This window comes from Petaurus breviceps, unplaced genomic scaffold, assembly GCF_028583685.1.
Source record: "Petaurus breviceps papuanus isolate PSGF00001 unplaced genomic scaffold, PetGlider_PUasm1.0 38, whole genome shotgun sequence".
Lineage (NCBI taxonomy): Eukaryota > Metazoa > Chordata > Mammalia > Diprotodontia > Petauridae > Petaurus > Petaurus breviceps.
In genome coordinates, this window is record NW_027186304.1 from 30851036 (window position 1) to 30866547 (window position 15512).

Below are 15512 nucleotides of genomic sequence, written 5' to 3' on the forward strand. Positions count from 1 at the left end.
CAGTAATAAGAACGTTAAAAAGGGGGAGGTTTGGGGAGGAAATATAATGAGTTCAGTTTTAGTCATGATGAAGGCCCCCACGGGGCCTCCAGATCAAGATGGCCAATAGGTAACTGAAGATATGGGACTGGATGTCAGCAGAGAGGCGAGGGCGAGACTCATGGACATAGAGAAGATAATTGAATCCATGGGAGCTGATAAGATCGATCACCACACAAAAATATACAGACGGAGAAGAAGCTGACTGACAAGGAGCAGTCAGGGAGGAGGAAAACTTCTGCCCAGTGGCTAGTGAGCTCACACTAATTGTTCCTCTTCCCCCTGAATTACTGAATCACAGCAGCCTAGGGATGAACTACCTCCAAACCCTATTACTTTTTCTTTTATCTGCACTCTCAATACCACATTACTCATGCTCTACTGCGACTCTACTCACCCTCCACTGTGCCCAGTGGGATTCCCGTTCATAATGAACAAACCTCCCTTCGTTCTGGATCCTTCCTCTCTCATATGCCTTCCATTTGATGGGATCCAATACCTGCTGTTCCCAGGTGGTGTGTCCCTGGTCATTCGTAGGCACTGTCATTACCTTTACTCACCACCTCACCAGAGCAAAGTCATTCTTTTATTTCTTCCTATTTCCCTCTCTCACTACTCACAGAAGCTATTCCAACCCTCCTCTTCTCTTCTCAAAGCATCCTACATCTCCCCATGCTCCCAACATTCTCAGCAGATGAACTTCTTTTTAACTTAACAGAGAATACTGGCATTTGACTTAAGCACCTTCTCTCTTTTTTCACCTGACACTCTCTCTTTCTTTTCTCAAGTGTCTGATAATGAGGTGGCCCTTTTCTTTGCCAGTCAACTGGTTACATGGGCCTTTGACCCCATATCCTTTCATTTTCTCTAGAAGAATGACAATCACCACCACTACCACCCCTTTCTCTAAACTTTAATTTCACCCTATGTACTGATTATTTTCCTACTGCCTTTAAACATGCCCAAGTCCTCCCCCATCCTTAAAAAATAACTTTCACCAGACTCTAAGATCCTTTATTTTCTCCCCTCCTCTCTCAGACTCCTAGAAAAAACTTGTTTACACTTGCTAACTCACTCCACCACCTCTCCTCACCCTCTCTTTTAAACTCTCTGCAATCTGGCTTCTAACCTCATGCAACTTAAACTGCTCACTTAAGGTTATCAATAAACTCTTAAATCCTAAATCTGATCATCTTTTCTGAGTTATACTTCTTGACCTATTTCCCATCTGTTTTTTTAACATCATGTACTTCCTGCCCCTATGTCACCTCCTTGCTTATAAACTCCAGTGTCTTCCTTTTACCTCCAGGATAAAAATAAAAATCCTGTTTGGCACTTTTATTAACTCTTAATCTGGCCCTTTTCTGCATTTCTGGTCTTGTTACCCCTCACTCTCTTCCAATCTCTCTACAACCCAACCACAAGGCCTAACACTGCATCCTGTCACCATCCATGCCTTTTCACTGGCTGTTCCCCAGGGCTGCACTTTCCTCCCTCTTCACATAGGCCTTCTGGCCTCCTTTAAGACTCAGCTGAAGTCGCATCTTCTGCAGGAGGCCTTTTTCAGTCCCCCCACTGGTGGTCCCTTCTGAGACAGCCTTCCATTTACTCGATATCTGTCTTATACGGACCTAAGATGTATATGTCATTTCCCCCATTAGAATGCAAGCTCCAGGGCAGGTACCATTTTACCTTTCATCTCAATCCCAAGCCCATAACACAGTGCCCAGCTCATATTAAATATGCTTAATAAAGCTCGAGGACTGCTTACTGTTCTAGAAGCCTCCTTTCTCCACTCTATGCTCTCATTCTTGGTGATCTCATTAGTTACTGTGGGTTTAATTATCATCTCTATGCAAATGACTCACAGAATCTCTATCTCTATCTATTCAAATCCATATCTATTTACCTACCTACTCATGTGAGTGCACACGCACACACGCACGCACACACACGCACACACACACACATACATACACACACACACACCCTGAGCTCCAGTCCCTCATCACCAACTGCTTATTGGATATTTTAAACAGAATGCTCCATAGGCATCTTAAACTAAAGATATTTTTTTTTTAAAAAAGGACTTTATCTTCCCCCCTTAAAACCCACTTCTGAACTTTCCTATTTTTGCCAAGGAAATGACTATCCTTCCTGTCATTTAGATCATAACCATTGTGCCAACCTCAATTCCTCATTCTCAATCACCTCATATATTCAATCAGTTGCCAAATCTTGCCAATTTTACTTTCATATCTCTCAAATTCTTCTCCCTTTTGCTATTCACAAGACTATAACTTAGTATAGGCCTTATTCATCTGATACCTAGACTCCTATAATGCCCTGTAATGGCATTATAGGTGGGGGTGTGTGTAATAAAATAATTTTTTAAATTAAAAAGTGAAATTAAAAAAAATCATATTTCATATCCAGCATTAAACATTTATTAAGCACTCACTATGTGCCAGGTACTATGCTAAGCACTGGGGAAACATAGAAAGGCAAAAAACATAGCCCTTGTTCTCAAGAAGCTCACTGTCTAACTGAGGAGATAACAGGCAAACAACTACGTATAAACAAGCTACATAGAGAATAAATAGGAAATAATTATTGGATGGGAGGCAGCAGATTTAAGAGGAATGGGGAAAAGTGCCCCGGCTTCAAGTCTCTCACCTCTCCAATACATCTCCCACATAGCTATCAAAGTGATATTCCTAAAACAAAAGTCTAACTACATCATTATCTTTAGGATCAAATACAAACTCCTCTGTTTAACATTCAAAGTCCTATCCAGCTGGCTCTAAGCCACCCTTGCAGTCTATGTAATACTCCTATTTACATACTCCATGGTCCAACCAAACAAGCCTTTCACATTTGTTCTCCTACCTCTGTGACTCTGCATTAGTTATCCCTCTGCCTGGACTATATACTCTCCCCATGTCTACTTCTCAGAATCCCTTGCTTCCTTTAAAATTCAGCTTAAACACTACCTTCTATATAAGGCTTTTCACGATTCCTCGCAGATGCTAGTGATTTCCCTTGTTAAATTACCTCATATTTATTTTTTGCATATACTTACATCTTCCTTGATAGTATGTTAGCTCTCTGAGTGTGGACTGTTTCATTTTTATTTTTGTATCCCTAGAACTTAGCAAAGTGCACAGAACATAGAAGGGCTTATTAAATGACCTGCCTAAAAATCATACAACAGTTCTTGGCCTGGAGAAGATAAAAAATAAAGAGGAGAGTGGTTGAGATATAATAGCATAAACAAAGGCAGACTGGAAAAACAAAAGTTACATTTAGTTGAGAGAGGAATACAACTAAAAATATGGGTAGACTCATGAAGTTTACTCAATTCAACAATTCTCTGTTTTATGCTAAATGGGATCTTATGTAACTTTTAATAAGGAATTCATTAATGTCTCTTCTGATCTCTCCTTGTGGCATTAGTGACTCTGGGTTCTCAGAAGCTATGCCAGAAAAATGATCATTTTTAGCAGTTACTTCTAAGCTTGAAAGTCCTTCAGTATAGGCCAACTGACTATGTGTCTACAGTCCAAAGATCATTCAATCAACCAATTATCAACAAGCATTTATTAAGCACCTACTACATTCCAGGCACTGTGTTAGGCAGCTAGGGATACAAAAACAAAAATAAAACAATCCTGGACTTCAAGGAACTTACATTCTATAGGTAAAGGCAACATGTACAAATGAGTATATAGAAACCATGGGGGACTACCAAACAAAGGTAAGGAAATACAATGTGTGTAAAAAACATCAAAAAGTAAATGGTCAAAGGATATGAACAGGCAGTTTTCAGAGGAAGAAATTAAAGTTATCTATAGTCATATGAAAAAAATGTTCTAAACCACTATTGAATAGAAAGCTGCAAGTCAAAACAACTCTGAGGTACCACATCACACCTACCAGATTGGCTAACATGGCAAAACAGGAAAATGATAAATGTTGGAGAGGATATGGGAACGTTAGAACACTGATTCATTGTTGGTGGAGCTTTGAGTTGATCCAACCATTCTGGAGAGCAATCTGGAATTGTGCACAAAGGGCTATAAAAATTTGCATACCCTTTGACCCAGAAATACCACTTCTAAGGCTGTCTCCCAGAGAGATCATAAAAATAGGAAAAGGACCCATGTGTACAAAAATATTCATAGCACCTCTCTTTGCAGTGGCCAAGAACTGGAAATTGAGGGGATGCCCATCAATTGGGGAATGGCTAAACAAGTTGTGGTGATATGAATGTAATGGAATACTATTGTGCCATAAGAAATGATGAACAGGCAGACTTCAGAAAAATCTAGAAAGACTTATATGAACTGATGCTGAGTGAGCAGAGCAGAACCAGGAAAACACTGTACACAGTAACAGCCACAGTTTGTGAGGACTGATTTTGATAGACTTAGCCCATCTCAGCAATGCAAGGACCCCCAAAAATTCTAAAGGACACATGATGGAAAATACCAGCTACATCCAGAGAACGAACTATGGAGTTGGAATGCAGAGGGAAGCAGACTATTTTCTTTTTTGTTTTATTTTGTTTTTTTTTCCCATTCATTATAATTCTTCTATGCAACACAAATGATGTGAAAATGTGTTTAATAGGAATGTATGTGTAGAACCCATATCAGATTGCAAGTTGTGTGGGGAGGGAGAGGGAGAAAATTTAAAACTTATAGAAATGAATGTTAAAAACTAAAAAAAAAAATTAAAAAGCATCAAAAAGGCCAGTTTGGCTAGATCATAGAGTGCATGATGAGAAGGAAAATATATTAAAGCTGGAAAGGTAGTTTGGGGTTATGTTGTAAAGGGTTTTAAAAGCCTAACAGAAGAGCCTGTATTTGATCCTAGAAATAATAGAGAGCCACTGGTCTTTACTGAGTAGAGGAGTGACATGTTGAGATTTGTGTTTGAGGAATATCACTTTGGCAGCTCCGCAGATGATAGAGTGGGAAGAACCAAGAGACGGAGAGATTAGGAAGCTACTGCAATAGTCCAGGAATGAGGTGAGGAGGGTGTGCACTAGGGCGGTGTCTGTGTGAGGAGAAGCCAGATACAAAGAGATGACACAGAAGCAGAAATGACAAGACTAGGTGAGTGACCAGATATGTGGGCTAAGAGAGATCGTGGAGTTAGGATGGCCCCAAGATCACAAACTTAAATGATCAAAAAGTGTCTTCTACGGAAAATAAGAACTTCAAAAAAGGGAGTGGATTTGAGAAAGATAAAGAGTTCTTTTTTAGATACATCTCAGATACTTATAGGAGATCTAGTTTGAAATGTCCACTAGGCAGCTAGTGGTAAGGAACTGAAACTCAGGGAAGAGGCTAGGGTGGGATACACAGGGTGTTCCAAAAGTATTATTGCAATTTTAAGCTATTAATGCTTGGAACAGCCTGTACAGTTCTGTGAGTCATTGGCACAGAGCAAACAATAACACCTATGGGAGCTAATGAGGTCAACAAGACGCAAAATTAGATCAAGCCCTCAGGAGAAACTGTCATTAATTAGAGGCTCATCACCAGACTAGCATCAAAGTAGTGATTTTTTTCTAGGGCACCATTAATTCTCAAAGATTATCTACTAAATTATAAGAGGGGTTATACTCTGTATTGGTAGAAGTTGTACCTATATCAATAAAATAATAGACGTGGATGTGAACATAGAGTTAGAAATATCCTTTGACAAGTTTTACAAAATCAAAGATTTTAATTCCTGCTGTCAACTATTTGAGAAGGCTACTTCTACAACTAGAATCTTCAGTTCTATTGTGGTCGAAGGTCTAGGTAAACTTCACATTAACATAGTTAGCTAGACACATCTTAATTTTGCAGCTGATCTGAAAATAACTATGTGATACTATTTCATAGTTAGCACCCACCTGTTGCTTCTTCATCAAAGCAAGCAAAAGCATTTCGAATCACATCTTCTGGATCTGTTCCATTTAATTTCTCACCAAACATAGTAAGAAACATGGTGAAGTTTATTGGACCTGGAGCCTCATTCATCATAGCATCTAGGTATGCATCAGTTGGATTCTTCCCTAAAAGAATTTACATGAAAAAATTTTAAGTTTAGTAACTGTGATGTAGTTATTTCTAGTATAATAATAATAATAATAATCATTACCTTACTATATACTAAATTATTATTCAACATGCAAGATTGTAATATTAAAGCTTAGCATATAGATTAAACCAAAAGTTACTTTGAGTAAAAAACAACATCACCATGTAAGCATCACCATGAGAGCATGTTTAAATCTAGTTTAAAGCTATACACCCATTTGCATGTGGGAGGTAAGGTAGTAGGAAAATAATTGATTTGAGAATCAGAAAATCTAACTTTCAGTCTCAGTTGTATCTATTAATTGGTCTTCCTGTCTCAATGGACCATTGATTGACCATCTGATCTTAGAAAGTCACAAATCTCTCTCTAGAGATGATTTCCTTTATGTCTAAATTAGGGAGAATATCACTTGCACTATCACTTGAATATCACTTCATAAAGCTGTTGTGAAGATCAAGTGAGATGATGCATATAAGTGCTTTGTAACCATAAAATATTATATAAATTTACTATTATTATTTTATACGTTAGTCTCCACCTTGCAAATGGATTATTTTCCAAGTTTGCGAATAAATTGATTATTAGAAAACACATTTTCTCAGGAAAAAGATCAAAAGTATTGTTTAGATTCTTAGGTTCCTCATAAAATGGTCTATCATATTTTAGTTTCTCATTATTTCTATGGGAAAATGCATTCTGAGTTCCAAGAGGGAACTATCTCTTCAAGCCACATAGTTTTGAGGAAACTTTCCTGCTCTGGCTCTGGAGGTAAAAGGAGACTTCTGTTCATCAACTGCCACTTGAGATAGGAGTCCCTTGATACTATGGAAGTATGTTGACAGCAAAAAGTGTTTTGGTTGGGGCGGCCAGGTGGCACAGTGAGTAAGAGCGCTGGCCCCAGAGTTGGGAGACCCGGGATCAGTTCCGGCCTCAGATACTTAGCACCCACACAAAATAACTGGCCATGTAACCTTGAGCAAGTTACTTAACCCCAATTGCTTTAAAAAAAAAAAGTGTTTTGGTTCTCAGAATGTTCAAACCTGAGAGCTCACTTTGCAACTGGAGGGTTACTGGTGATCATAGAGAAAGCAGTTGTAATAGTAATGAAATTTGAAGATCCCCTTGTATTGGCAAGCTAACAGGTACTTGGTCCTTAGTTTCAAGTTAATCATATCAAGCCTCTATTAAAAAACAGAAGGTATGAACCCCTGTTGCTGACATAACAGGAAGGAGTTAATACTATATAAGGAGTTAATACTATATAAGGAAAAGCCCTAGCTGAGAGACACAGAGCTTCTTGGAACAAGCAACACGAAGGCTGAAGAGGAGAGGCCCAGGCTGGAAAAAGTGATTTTGATTTTGAAAATGGAACTTATGCTGAGAGTGTCCAAGGGCCAGCCAGAGCTGCCAGAGGAAGCCCATGACTGTGGTGTTGGTACTCTGTCTGTGGCTTTGTCTTCTCAGGAAAAGAAACTGTGAAGGACTAGAGGTAGACTGGATACTGTGAGCTTCAATATGGAACAGGAACTGCATGGAGAGCTGGACAAGGAACTGGGAGCTGTCTGCCTTTGAACTCAGGTGATAGTTGGCTAGATTGGGACCATGGAAGAGGAACCATGGAAGCCGAGAGCCTGCCTCAAGTCAAAATGAAAAGACCTCTCTTTGGGTATTTAATGCTGACAGATGGATTTTAACTTACTTGTGACCTAGGGGTGGATGGCCTTTGTACTTTCCACTACCCTTTAAGAGGGTACTGAGTAGTAACTGATGATATTGTAACTTAATTGCATCCCACAGATGAAGGACTTTGACTTTTGTACTTTGTGATTGAATTAATGACTTTGTGATTGGCTAAATGAATGTACTTTGCTTAAAACTATGTGACCATTTTGGTGAAAACTATAAAAAAACATTTTTGGTGAAAAAATATGGCTATTTTAAGTCGTGAAGTTGTAACATTGTGAATGCTATACCTTGATTTTCTTTGAATGTTTTGTCTTAGTTTGTTATTGAATAAATAGAATTTACTATACTCTGTAATCAGAATCCTAAAAGCTGTTGACAGCAGCAGTCCTCTGAAAAGCTGCTCATGCTTAGCTTTACAGCAGTGTAGTTAGTGGAAAGAAGGAAGCCATTATCACAAGGATTAGGTGGGCAGTAAGGAAACTAAGGTTGTGAGTACAGATTAGTTTTTCTAAAAATTTGGCAGTAAAAAGGAGATGGTAGGGTAGCAGTTCTAAAGGATTGAGAGGTTTTTAGATGGAGAGACAAGCATTTTTATAGAAGAGAAGCAGACAATGGAGAGGTAGAAATGAAAGCTATGAGGCAAAGAAGGGACGATTGATGAATGAATAAAGTATTTATTAAGTGTTTATTGTATGCAAAGCACTATGCTAAGTGCTAGGGATACAAAGAGAAAAGATAGCTTGTAAAAGAGCTCACATTCTAATGGGGGAGACAACATATATGGAAAGGCACCATGGTCCTCAGGATGCAGCAGCAAAATAGATAGTAATGTATCTTTTCAAATGTCTTTTTCATTGATAAAATCTTCAGTTTCTGATGTCTAACCTACTGATAGTGCCAAGAACTTTCTTACCGGGTCCTCAATAAATGCAGTCATAGCACCACCTATAGGAACACCTATAGTAGTTGCAAGGCTACATCCTTTCTGTAAAGACTGGATTCCAGGATGAGGGCTGAGGGTAGTGGGCTGTAAGAAAGCATACATAGGCTTTTCCAAAAGCTCTTGGGTTGAGAGTCCTGGGTTTTCCAGATAAAAGGTTGTAAGGGTAGATGTTTGGGAGCAGAACCAAAGATCTACTCAAAGGCCAGTACAAAAGCAACTGGCTAGCAGATGCCATTGGACCCTCAATGACGGTTTTGTGGCTGAACTAGAAGCAGGTCTCATGGTTGGGGGGGGGGGGGGGGGATGTCAATCCCAAGGCTCTTAGGTTTAGGGTCCTGGGCAATCTCCATTAGGATCTTGGAGGAGAAAATGATCAATGTTGGTTTGACTTGCCAGGCACATATTGCCTCCTGTTTCTCCCACTGAGTTCCAGCAAAAATTGTTTACCCACCCTATGGGGGGTTGGGTAGTTGGCATATGGTGGGGATGGCTGACCATGGGCATTATTTAGATCAGTGATCTCCAAACTTTTTTGACTTCACACCTCTATTAAAAAAGGTTGTTTTTTTGAAGCAAATATCCCTGATTATATACATATATATATATATTACTGACACTTTTTCTTTCCAGTCTAAAACAAAAATGAGAAGGAGGCTCTCCCCCATAGATCACTATTACCTCAGGGTGTAAAGTCCACCCTCCAAGTCACCCTGTGACTAGCTGAGCATATACCTATTAGGTCATTCCACAGCCTCTATTTATGAGGATCAAAGTACTCAGACTAGGTATGGAAATAAGTGAAAACAGAAAATGATTTAAAAGGTTTACAATGTGCCACAACTTTATAAAATAAATCAGGGTCAACTGAAAAGTTTCCTGAGTCTACCCTAGTCTTACCCTCATTAAGAAATAAAAGAGGGGGTGGCTAGGTGGCACAGTGTATAGAGCACCAGCCCTGGAGTCAGGAGGACCTGAGTTCAAATCTGGCTGCAGACACTTAACACAAAAACCAGCTGTGTGACCTTGGGCAAGTCATTTAACCCCAATTGTCATCCAAAAAGCAAAAACAAACAAAAAAACCCCAGGTATTTTTTTCCCCAAGAGGTCAACCTTGGAACTGCAGGCTTACCCCTTAATTCTCCTCAGCACCTCTTTTCTGAAGTGAGTCATCTAAAATATTACAATTTTCAAGCCATTTAGAATTCAAAACATTATTACATTGAACTTATCATATGAATATCGATCATTATGTTTAAAAACAAAAAACCCTAAATGTATAAACATAAAGCTCTTAAGAGATTTGTATTAAGCTATTTACACGATCCCCTTGATGTCTGTATGTTTATTTTCTATTGTAAAATTCATTAGACATACAAAATACATACAGAATACAGGATTAGCTATCGAGTCCAGCATAACATATCCTGGTTTCTCACTTTAGAGTTCTGCCAGATTTCTAGTTCCAAGCTATAGCAGTATTCTCTTTGCCTTTTTGTCCTTCAAAAAATTAGATCCTCTCTGTCTTGCTCTCCTGGCACAGCCCCAGGGTTCTGATCTAAATTGCTCTTCCAAGGCAGCCTGACATTCCTAGCTAGCTGTTCTATCTTTCTGTTAGAATCTGCCTTGCTCCCAGAAACTGTGCCCTGCCTCCCAGCCCGGCTAGACCTGCCAACTTGATTAGGCTTAAACCGGCCCATATGATGAAACCAGTTTTGGCTCTGGGCAGGAGAGAAGCACCTATAACTCTGAATCACATAGCCCTAGGATTAGTATCAAACTCCAGTCTTGCTGATAGTTCCTTTACTTGTTATTTAAGTCCCTTGTATAAATCTTTTTTTTTTTTTTGGAGGGCAGGGCAACTGGGGTTAAGTGACTTGCCGAAGGTCACACGGCTAGTAAGTGTTAAGTGTCTGAGGCCAGATTTGAACTCAGGTCCTCTTGACTCCAGGGCCAGTGCTCTATTCACTGCACCACCTAGCCACCCCTATCTTTTGCTTTTCTTAAGCTAGGGTACCAACCTACTATTCTTTGCCTTAATTTAGTCCCTTCTATCTAGCTCAGGGGCTCTTAAATTGGGGCCTGTGAATTTGTTTTTTTAATTAAGTACTGTGATAACTGTATTTTAATATAATGTTTCCTTTGTAATCTTTTACTTGATATATTTACAAATATTATTCAGTGAATAAAGCACCGGCCCTGGAGTCAGGAGGACCTGAGTTCAAATCTAGCCTCAGATACTTAACACTTACTAGCCGTGTGACCTTAGGCAAGTCACTTAACCCCAACTGCCCGGCCTTCACCCCTCAAAAAAAAAACAACAAAAAAAAAAACCCATTATTCTGAGGAAGTGTTCAGAGGCTTCAATTAGACTGTAAAAGGGGTCTATGACACATAAAAAAGCTTGTTAACCACTGATCTAGGAGAACTTCTGTCCTTTTCACATTTGTTCTGTCCTGTTGCTGCTCAAATTTAGGTATGAAATCATTCTTACTTCCACACCTAGAAATCTCTTTGCATTAGTTTTAAGCCAGATTAATAAAATTATTAATTTGATTAATAATAATTATTAAAAATATTATTATTATAAAAATATTATTATTAAAAACTATTAATCAAATAGTTTTTAACTCCTACTCAACTCAATCCTTTCCCCTATGAACTTAGGGTTACTTGCTTTGATTGCTTTTCCTTGTTCTGGTATAGTAGAAAGAAATCTACTCCTGGCTCTCATATTATCCATGTGGTCTTAGATTAAGTTATTTAGTTATTTTCTGGATTTCATTTCATCATCTTTAAAATGAAGAGGCTGGACTTAATGACTTCTACGGTCCATTCCAACTCAAAGATTCTCTATTTCTATGTTCTCTAGCCCCTCTTACTGTTCTGTTTGCAGTCAGGCTATCACAAATTAGCAATTACAAGCATCTACATTTAACATGATTGGGGGAGGGGGAAAGGAGAGGGTCCTCTCATGATCTCCCTGATACACAAAATAAATTTTTTCAGAAGAAAAAAGTGAGACCCTAAAATTTACCTAAGGAAGCAAGCATATCATGTAAATCTTCTTTGTCGATGAAACCATCTCTGTTCTGATCAATCATGTTAAAAGCTTCCTTGAATTCTTGAATCTGTGACTGGTCAAACATAGCAAATACATTGGAAGTTGCTCGTTGAGGGCGCTTCTTTGTTGTCTTTGTCTTTGCCTTTTTGCTCGACATGTTGGATAGTGGATTCTAGAAGGGAAAGAAAAATTTATTGACTAAAACAAAATTTATAGCATCTAAAATTAGTGAGCAGAAAAACCTCATTGAAGAGTTGCTACTTAGACTGGGTAAAGGTAACTGCAAAATAAACCATAACTGTAAGATGAAAATAAAGTTAACTCCAAAGAAACACATACAGTTTAAGATTAAAAGATACATGTTTTCATGCTTTCTCCTTTTAACATGCTGTATAAAATTTTAATAAGTATGAAATAATTTCAAAAAATTAAGTAAAATTCCATTATAACTTATTGTATAAATTTGATCATATAATAGGTCATACCCTACAAGTAGCATGTTCTAGAAGAAAGTACGTACATCTAATGAGAGCTATGAACTTCTGAATTTCTCTATTACCATCAATGGCACTACCAATCCCCCAATTACCTATGTTAACAACCTCAGTGTCATGCTCAACTCCTTAACTCTCACTCACCACACAAATCCAATCTCTTGCCAAAACTTTGTCTCTATCTTCACGACATCCCTCACATATTTTCCCTTCTTTCCCCTCATATAGCCCCAACCTTAGTTCATGCCCTCATCATTACTTATTTAGACTACTGCAAATGTTTTTTAATTGGTCTTCCTGTCTCAACCCTCTCCAGTTCAAACCATTCTCCAAACAGCTGCCAAGGTGATTTTGCTTAAGTGCTGGTCTGACTAGGTCACCCCTCTAGGGAGCTTATACAGTGCTTTCCTATTATCTACTGCTCTGGCATTTTCAGGTCTTTATAACTGGCCCCTTCCTATATTTTATTTTACTCTTGTTCCTACAAGGCATGATTCTATGATCCAGTTATGCTGCCCTACTTGTAATTCCTTCATTTCTCTTTTCCTCGCCTTTGTACTAGCTGTACCCTATGCCTGAAATGCCCTGCTCCCTCACTTCCACTTCAAAATCTATCTTTTGTAGGCCTTTCCTGGTCTCCCCAGATGCCAATGACTCCCATTTCAGATTACTGTTCCATCTGCTCTGTATATACCGCCTATGTCCCTTGTTACCCACACGTTGTTTCCCAAATTAGAATTTATGCTCCACGAGAGCAGGGACGATTTTTTCCCTTTCTTTCTATCCCCAGCACTTAGTGCAGGACCAGCACATAGTAAATACGTAATAAATGCTTGTTGCTATCATTGGGCAAACCGTTTACCTTCTTTGGGCCTGACTCCTCATCTGTGAAACAGAGGATTTATTATATATCCAGAAGAGCTGAGAGCATGTCTTGTTTAGACTGTGCCTCTCCTTACCCCCACACAGAAGCCTAGCACTCACAGCAGTAATATTCCCAAGGCCCCACCCAGCTGCAAAAACTTATTATTCCTATGGAAATTTGATATATTGCGATTAAAAAACAAAAAAACCCTGCAAACAGAGGTTTTCCATTCTTTTCAATTAAATGATCTAAAAACCATAAACTATAAACTTTTTTTTTATCAAATGCTTTATTAACTTCTAGTTTACATCATTCATTTCTGCAAGATTTTGAGTTACAAATTTTCTTCCCGTTTTTCCTCTACCCACCACCCCAAAATAGCAATCCCACTGGATATCCCCTCCTCCAATCTGCTCTTCTCCCATAACCCCTCCGACTTTCCAGTAGGGCACAGTGGATCTATATGCCCCAGTGCCTGTAAATCTTATTTCCCAGTTACATGTAAAATAATATTGATAATAGTATGTATATTTAGACATTTGATTTTAAAACTTTGATTTCTAGATTCATTCCCTTCCTCCCTTGTCACCCACCCCCACTGGGAAGATAAGCAATTCAACATAGGTTGTACATGTGTAGCTATGCAAAACATTTCCATAGTGGATATATTATAAAAGACTGACTATATTTCTTTCCCTCCTATCCCACCTCCCACTTGTTCTATTCTCTACTTTGATCCGGTCCATTTTCAAAAAAGGGTGCTTCCAACTTACCTCCCCCCCACTTTGCCCTCCCCCCTTCCATCATCTCCCCCTTATCACCTTCCCCCCGCTCTCCTGTAGGATGAGATACCCTATTTAGTGTGTATGTCATTCCCTCCCTAAGCCAAATTCAATGAGAATAAGGTTGACCCATTCCCTTTTGCCTTCCTGTTCTTCCCCTCCATTATAACCATTTTCCCTTGCCTCTTCTATGAGATAGTTCACCCCATTCTGTCCCTCCCCATCTCCTATCATTATATTCCTCTCTCACCTCTTAATTTCACCTTTTAAGTATCATCCCTTCCTATTAAATTGCTCCTGTGCCCTTTACCTGTACACATATACACACATTCACATTATGTATTCATATTCAAAGCACCCATATACCCTCCTATATAGACATATATACACACATTTCTATTCCCTTCAACTATTCTCATACTGAGAAAAGTTTCATAAGTTACAATTATCATTTTTCCATGTAGGAATATAAATAGTTCAACTTTGATAAGTTCCTTATGATTTCTTTTCCCTGTTTACCTTCTCACGCTTCTCTTGCTTCTTGTATCTGAATGTCAAATTTTCTATTCAACTCTGGTTTTTTCATCAAGAATGCTTGAAAGTCCTCCATTCCATTAAATGACCATATTTTCCCCTGAAACATGATACTCAGTTTTGCTGGGTAGGTGATTCTTGGTTTTAATCCCAGCTCCTTTGACCGCCGGAATATCATATTCCAAGCCCTTTGATCCCTCAGTGTAGAAGCTGCCAGATCCTGTGTTATCCTAATTTTATTTCCACAATATTCAAATTGTTTCTTCCTTGCTGCTTGTAATATTTTCTCCTTGATCTGGGAATTCCAGAATCTGGCTATAATATTCCTAGGAGTTTTCTTTTTGGGATCTTTTTCAGGAGGCGATTGGTGGATTCTTTCAACCTCTATTTTGCCCTCTGGTTCTAAAACATCAGGGCAGTTTTCTTTGAGAACTTCCTGGAGGATGATTTCTAGGGTCTTACTTTGATCATGGCTTTGAGGTAGTCCAATAATTTTTAAATTATCTCTCCTGGATCTATTTTCCAGGTGAGTAGTTTTCCCAATGAGATATTTCACATTTCCTTACCTATTCTTTCATTTGTTTGGATCTGTTTAATAGTATCTTGATTTCTCATAAAGTCACTAGCTTCTGTTTGCTCCAATCTAATTCTGAAGGAATGGTTCTCTTCAGTGAGCTTTTGAGATTCTTTTTCCATCTGGCAAATTTGTTTTTTTAAGGCATTCTTCTCATTGTTTTTTTGTGCCTCTTTTGCCATTTGAGTTAGTCTATTTTTTTTTAAAGCAATCAGGGTTAAGTAACTTACTCAAGGTTACACAGCCAGTTATTTTTGTGTGGGTGCCGAGTATCTGAAGCCAGAACTGATCCCAGGTCTCCCAACACTGGGGCCGGCACTCTTACTCACTGCCCCACCTGGCCGCCTCTAAGCAATTGGGGTTAAGTAACTTGCTCAAGGTTACATGGCCAGTTATTTTGTGTTGGTGTTAAGTATCTGAGCCCGGAACCGATCCCAG

At 38.8% G+C, this 15512-nt stretch overlaps 1 protein-coding gene across 1 annotated transcript in view; it reads right to left on the bottom strand.

Moving 5' to 3' along the window:
* The window catches only part of LOC138170408 (myosin regulatory light chain 12B), a 34313-nt gene that overhangs the window by 8534 nt on the left and 10267 nt on the right, over positions 1-15512 (bottom strand). Inside the window, exons 2-3 of the mRNA XM_069099710.1 lie at positions 11799-11997; positions 5948-6109 (exon numbers count right to left, since the gene is read on the bottom strand). Coding sequence (XP_068955811.1) covers positions 5948-6109; positions 11799-11982 — 346 coding nt within the window. The 5' untranslated portion in view covers positions 11983-11997. The remainder of the gene's footprint in view (positions 1-5947; positions 6110-11798; positions 11998-15512) is intronic.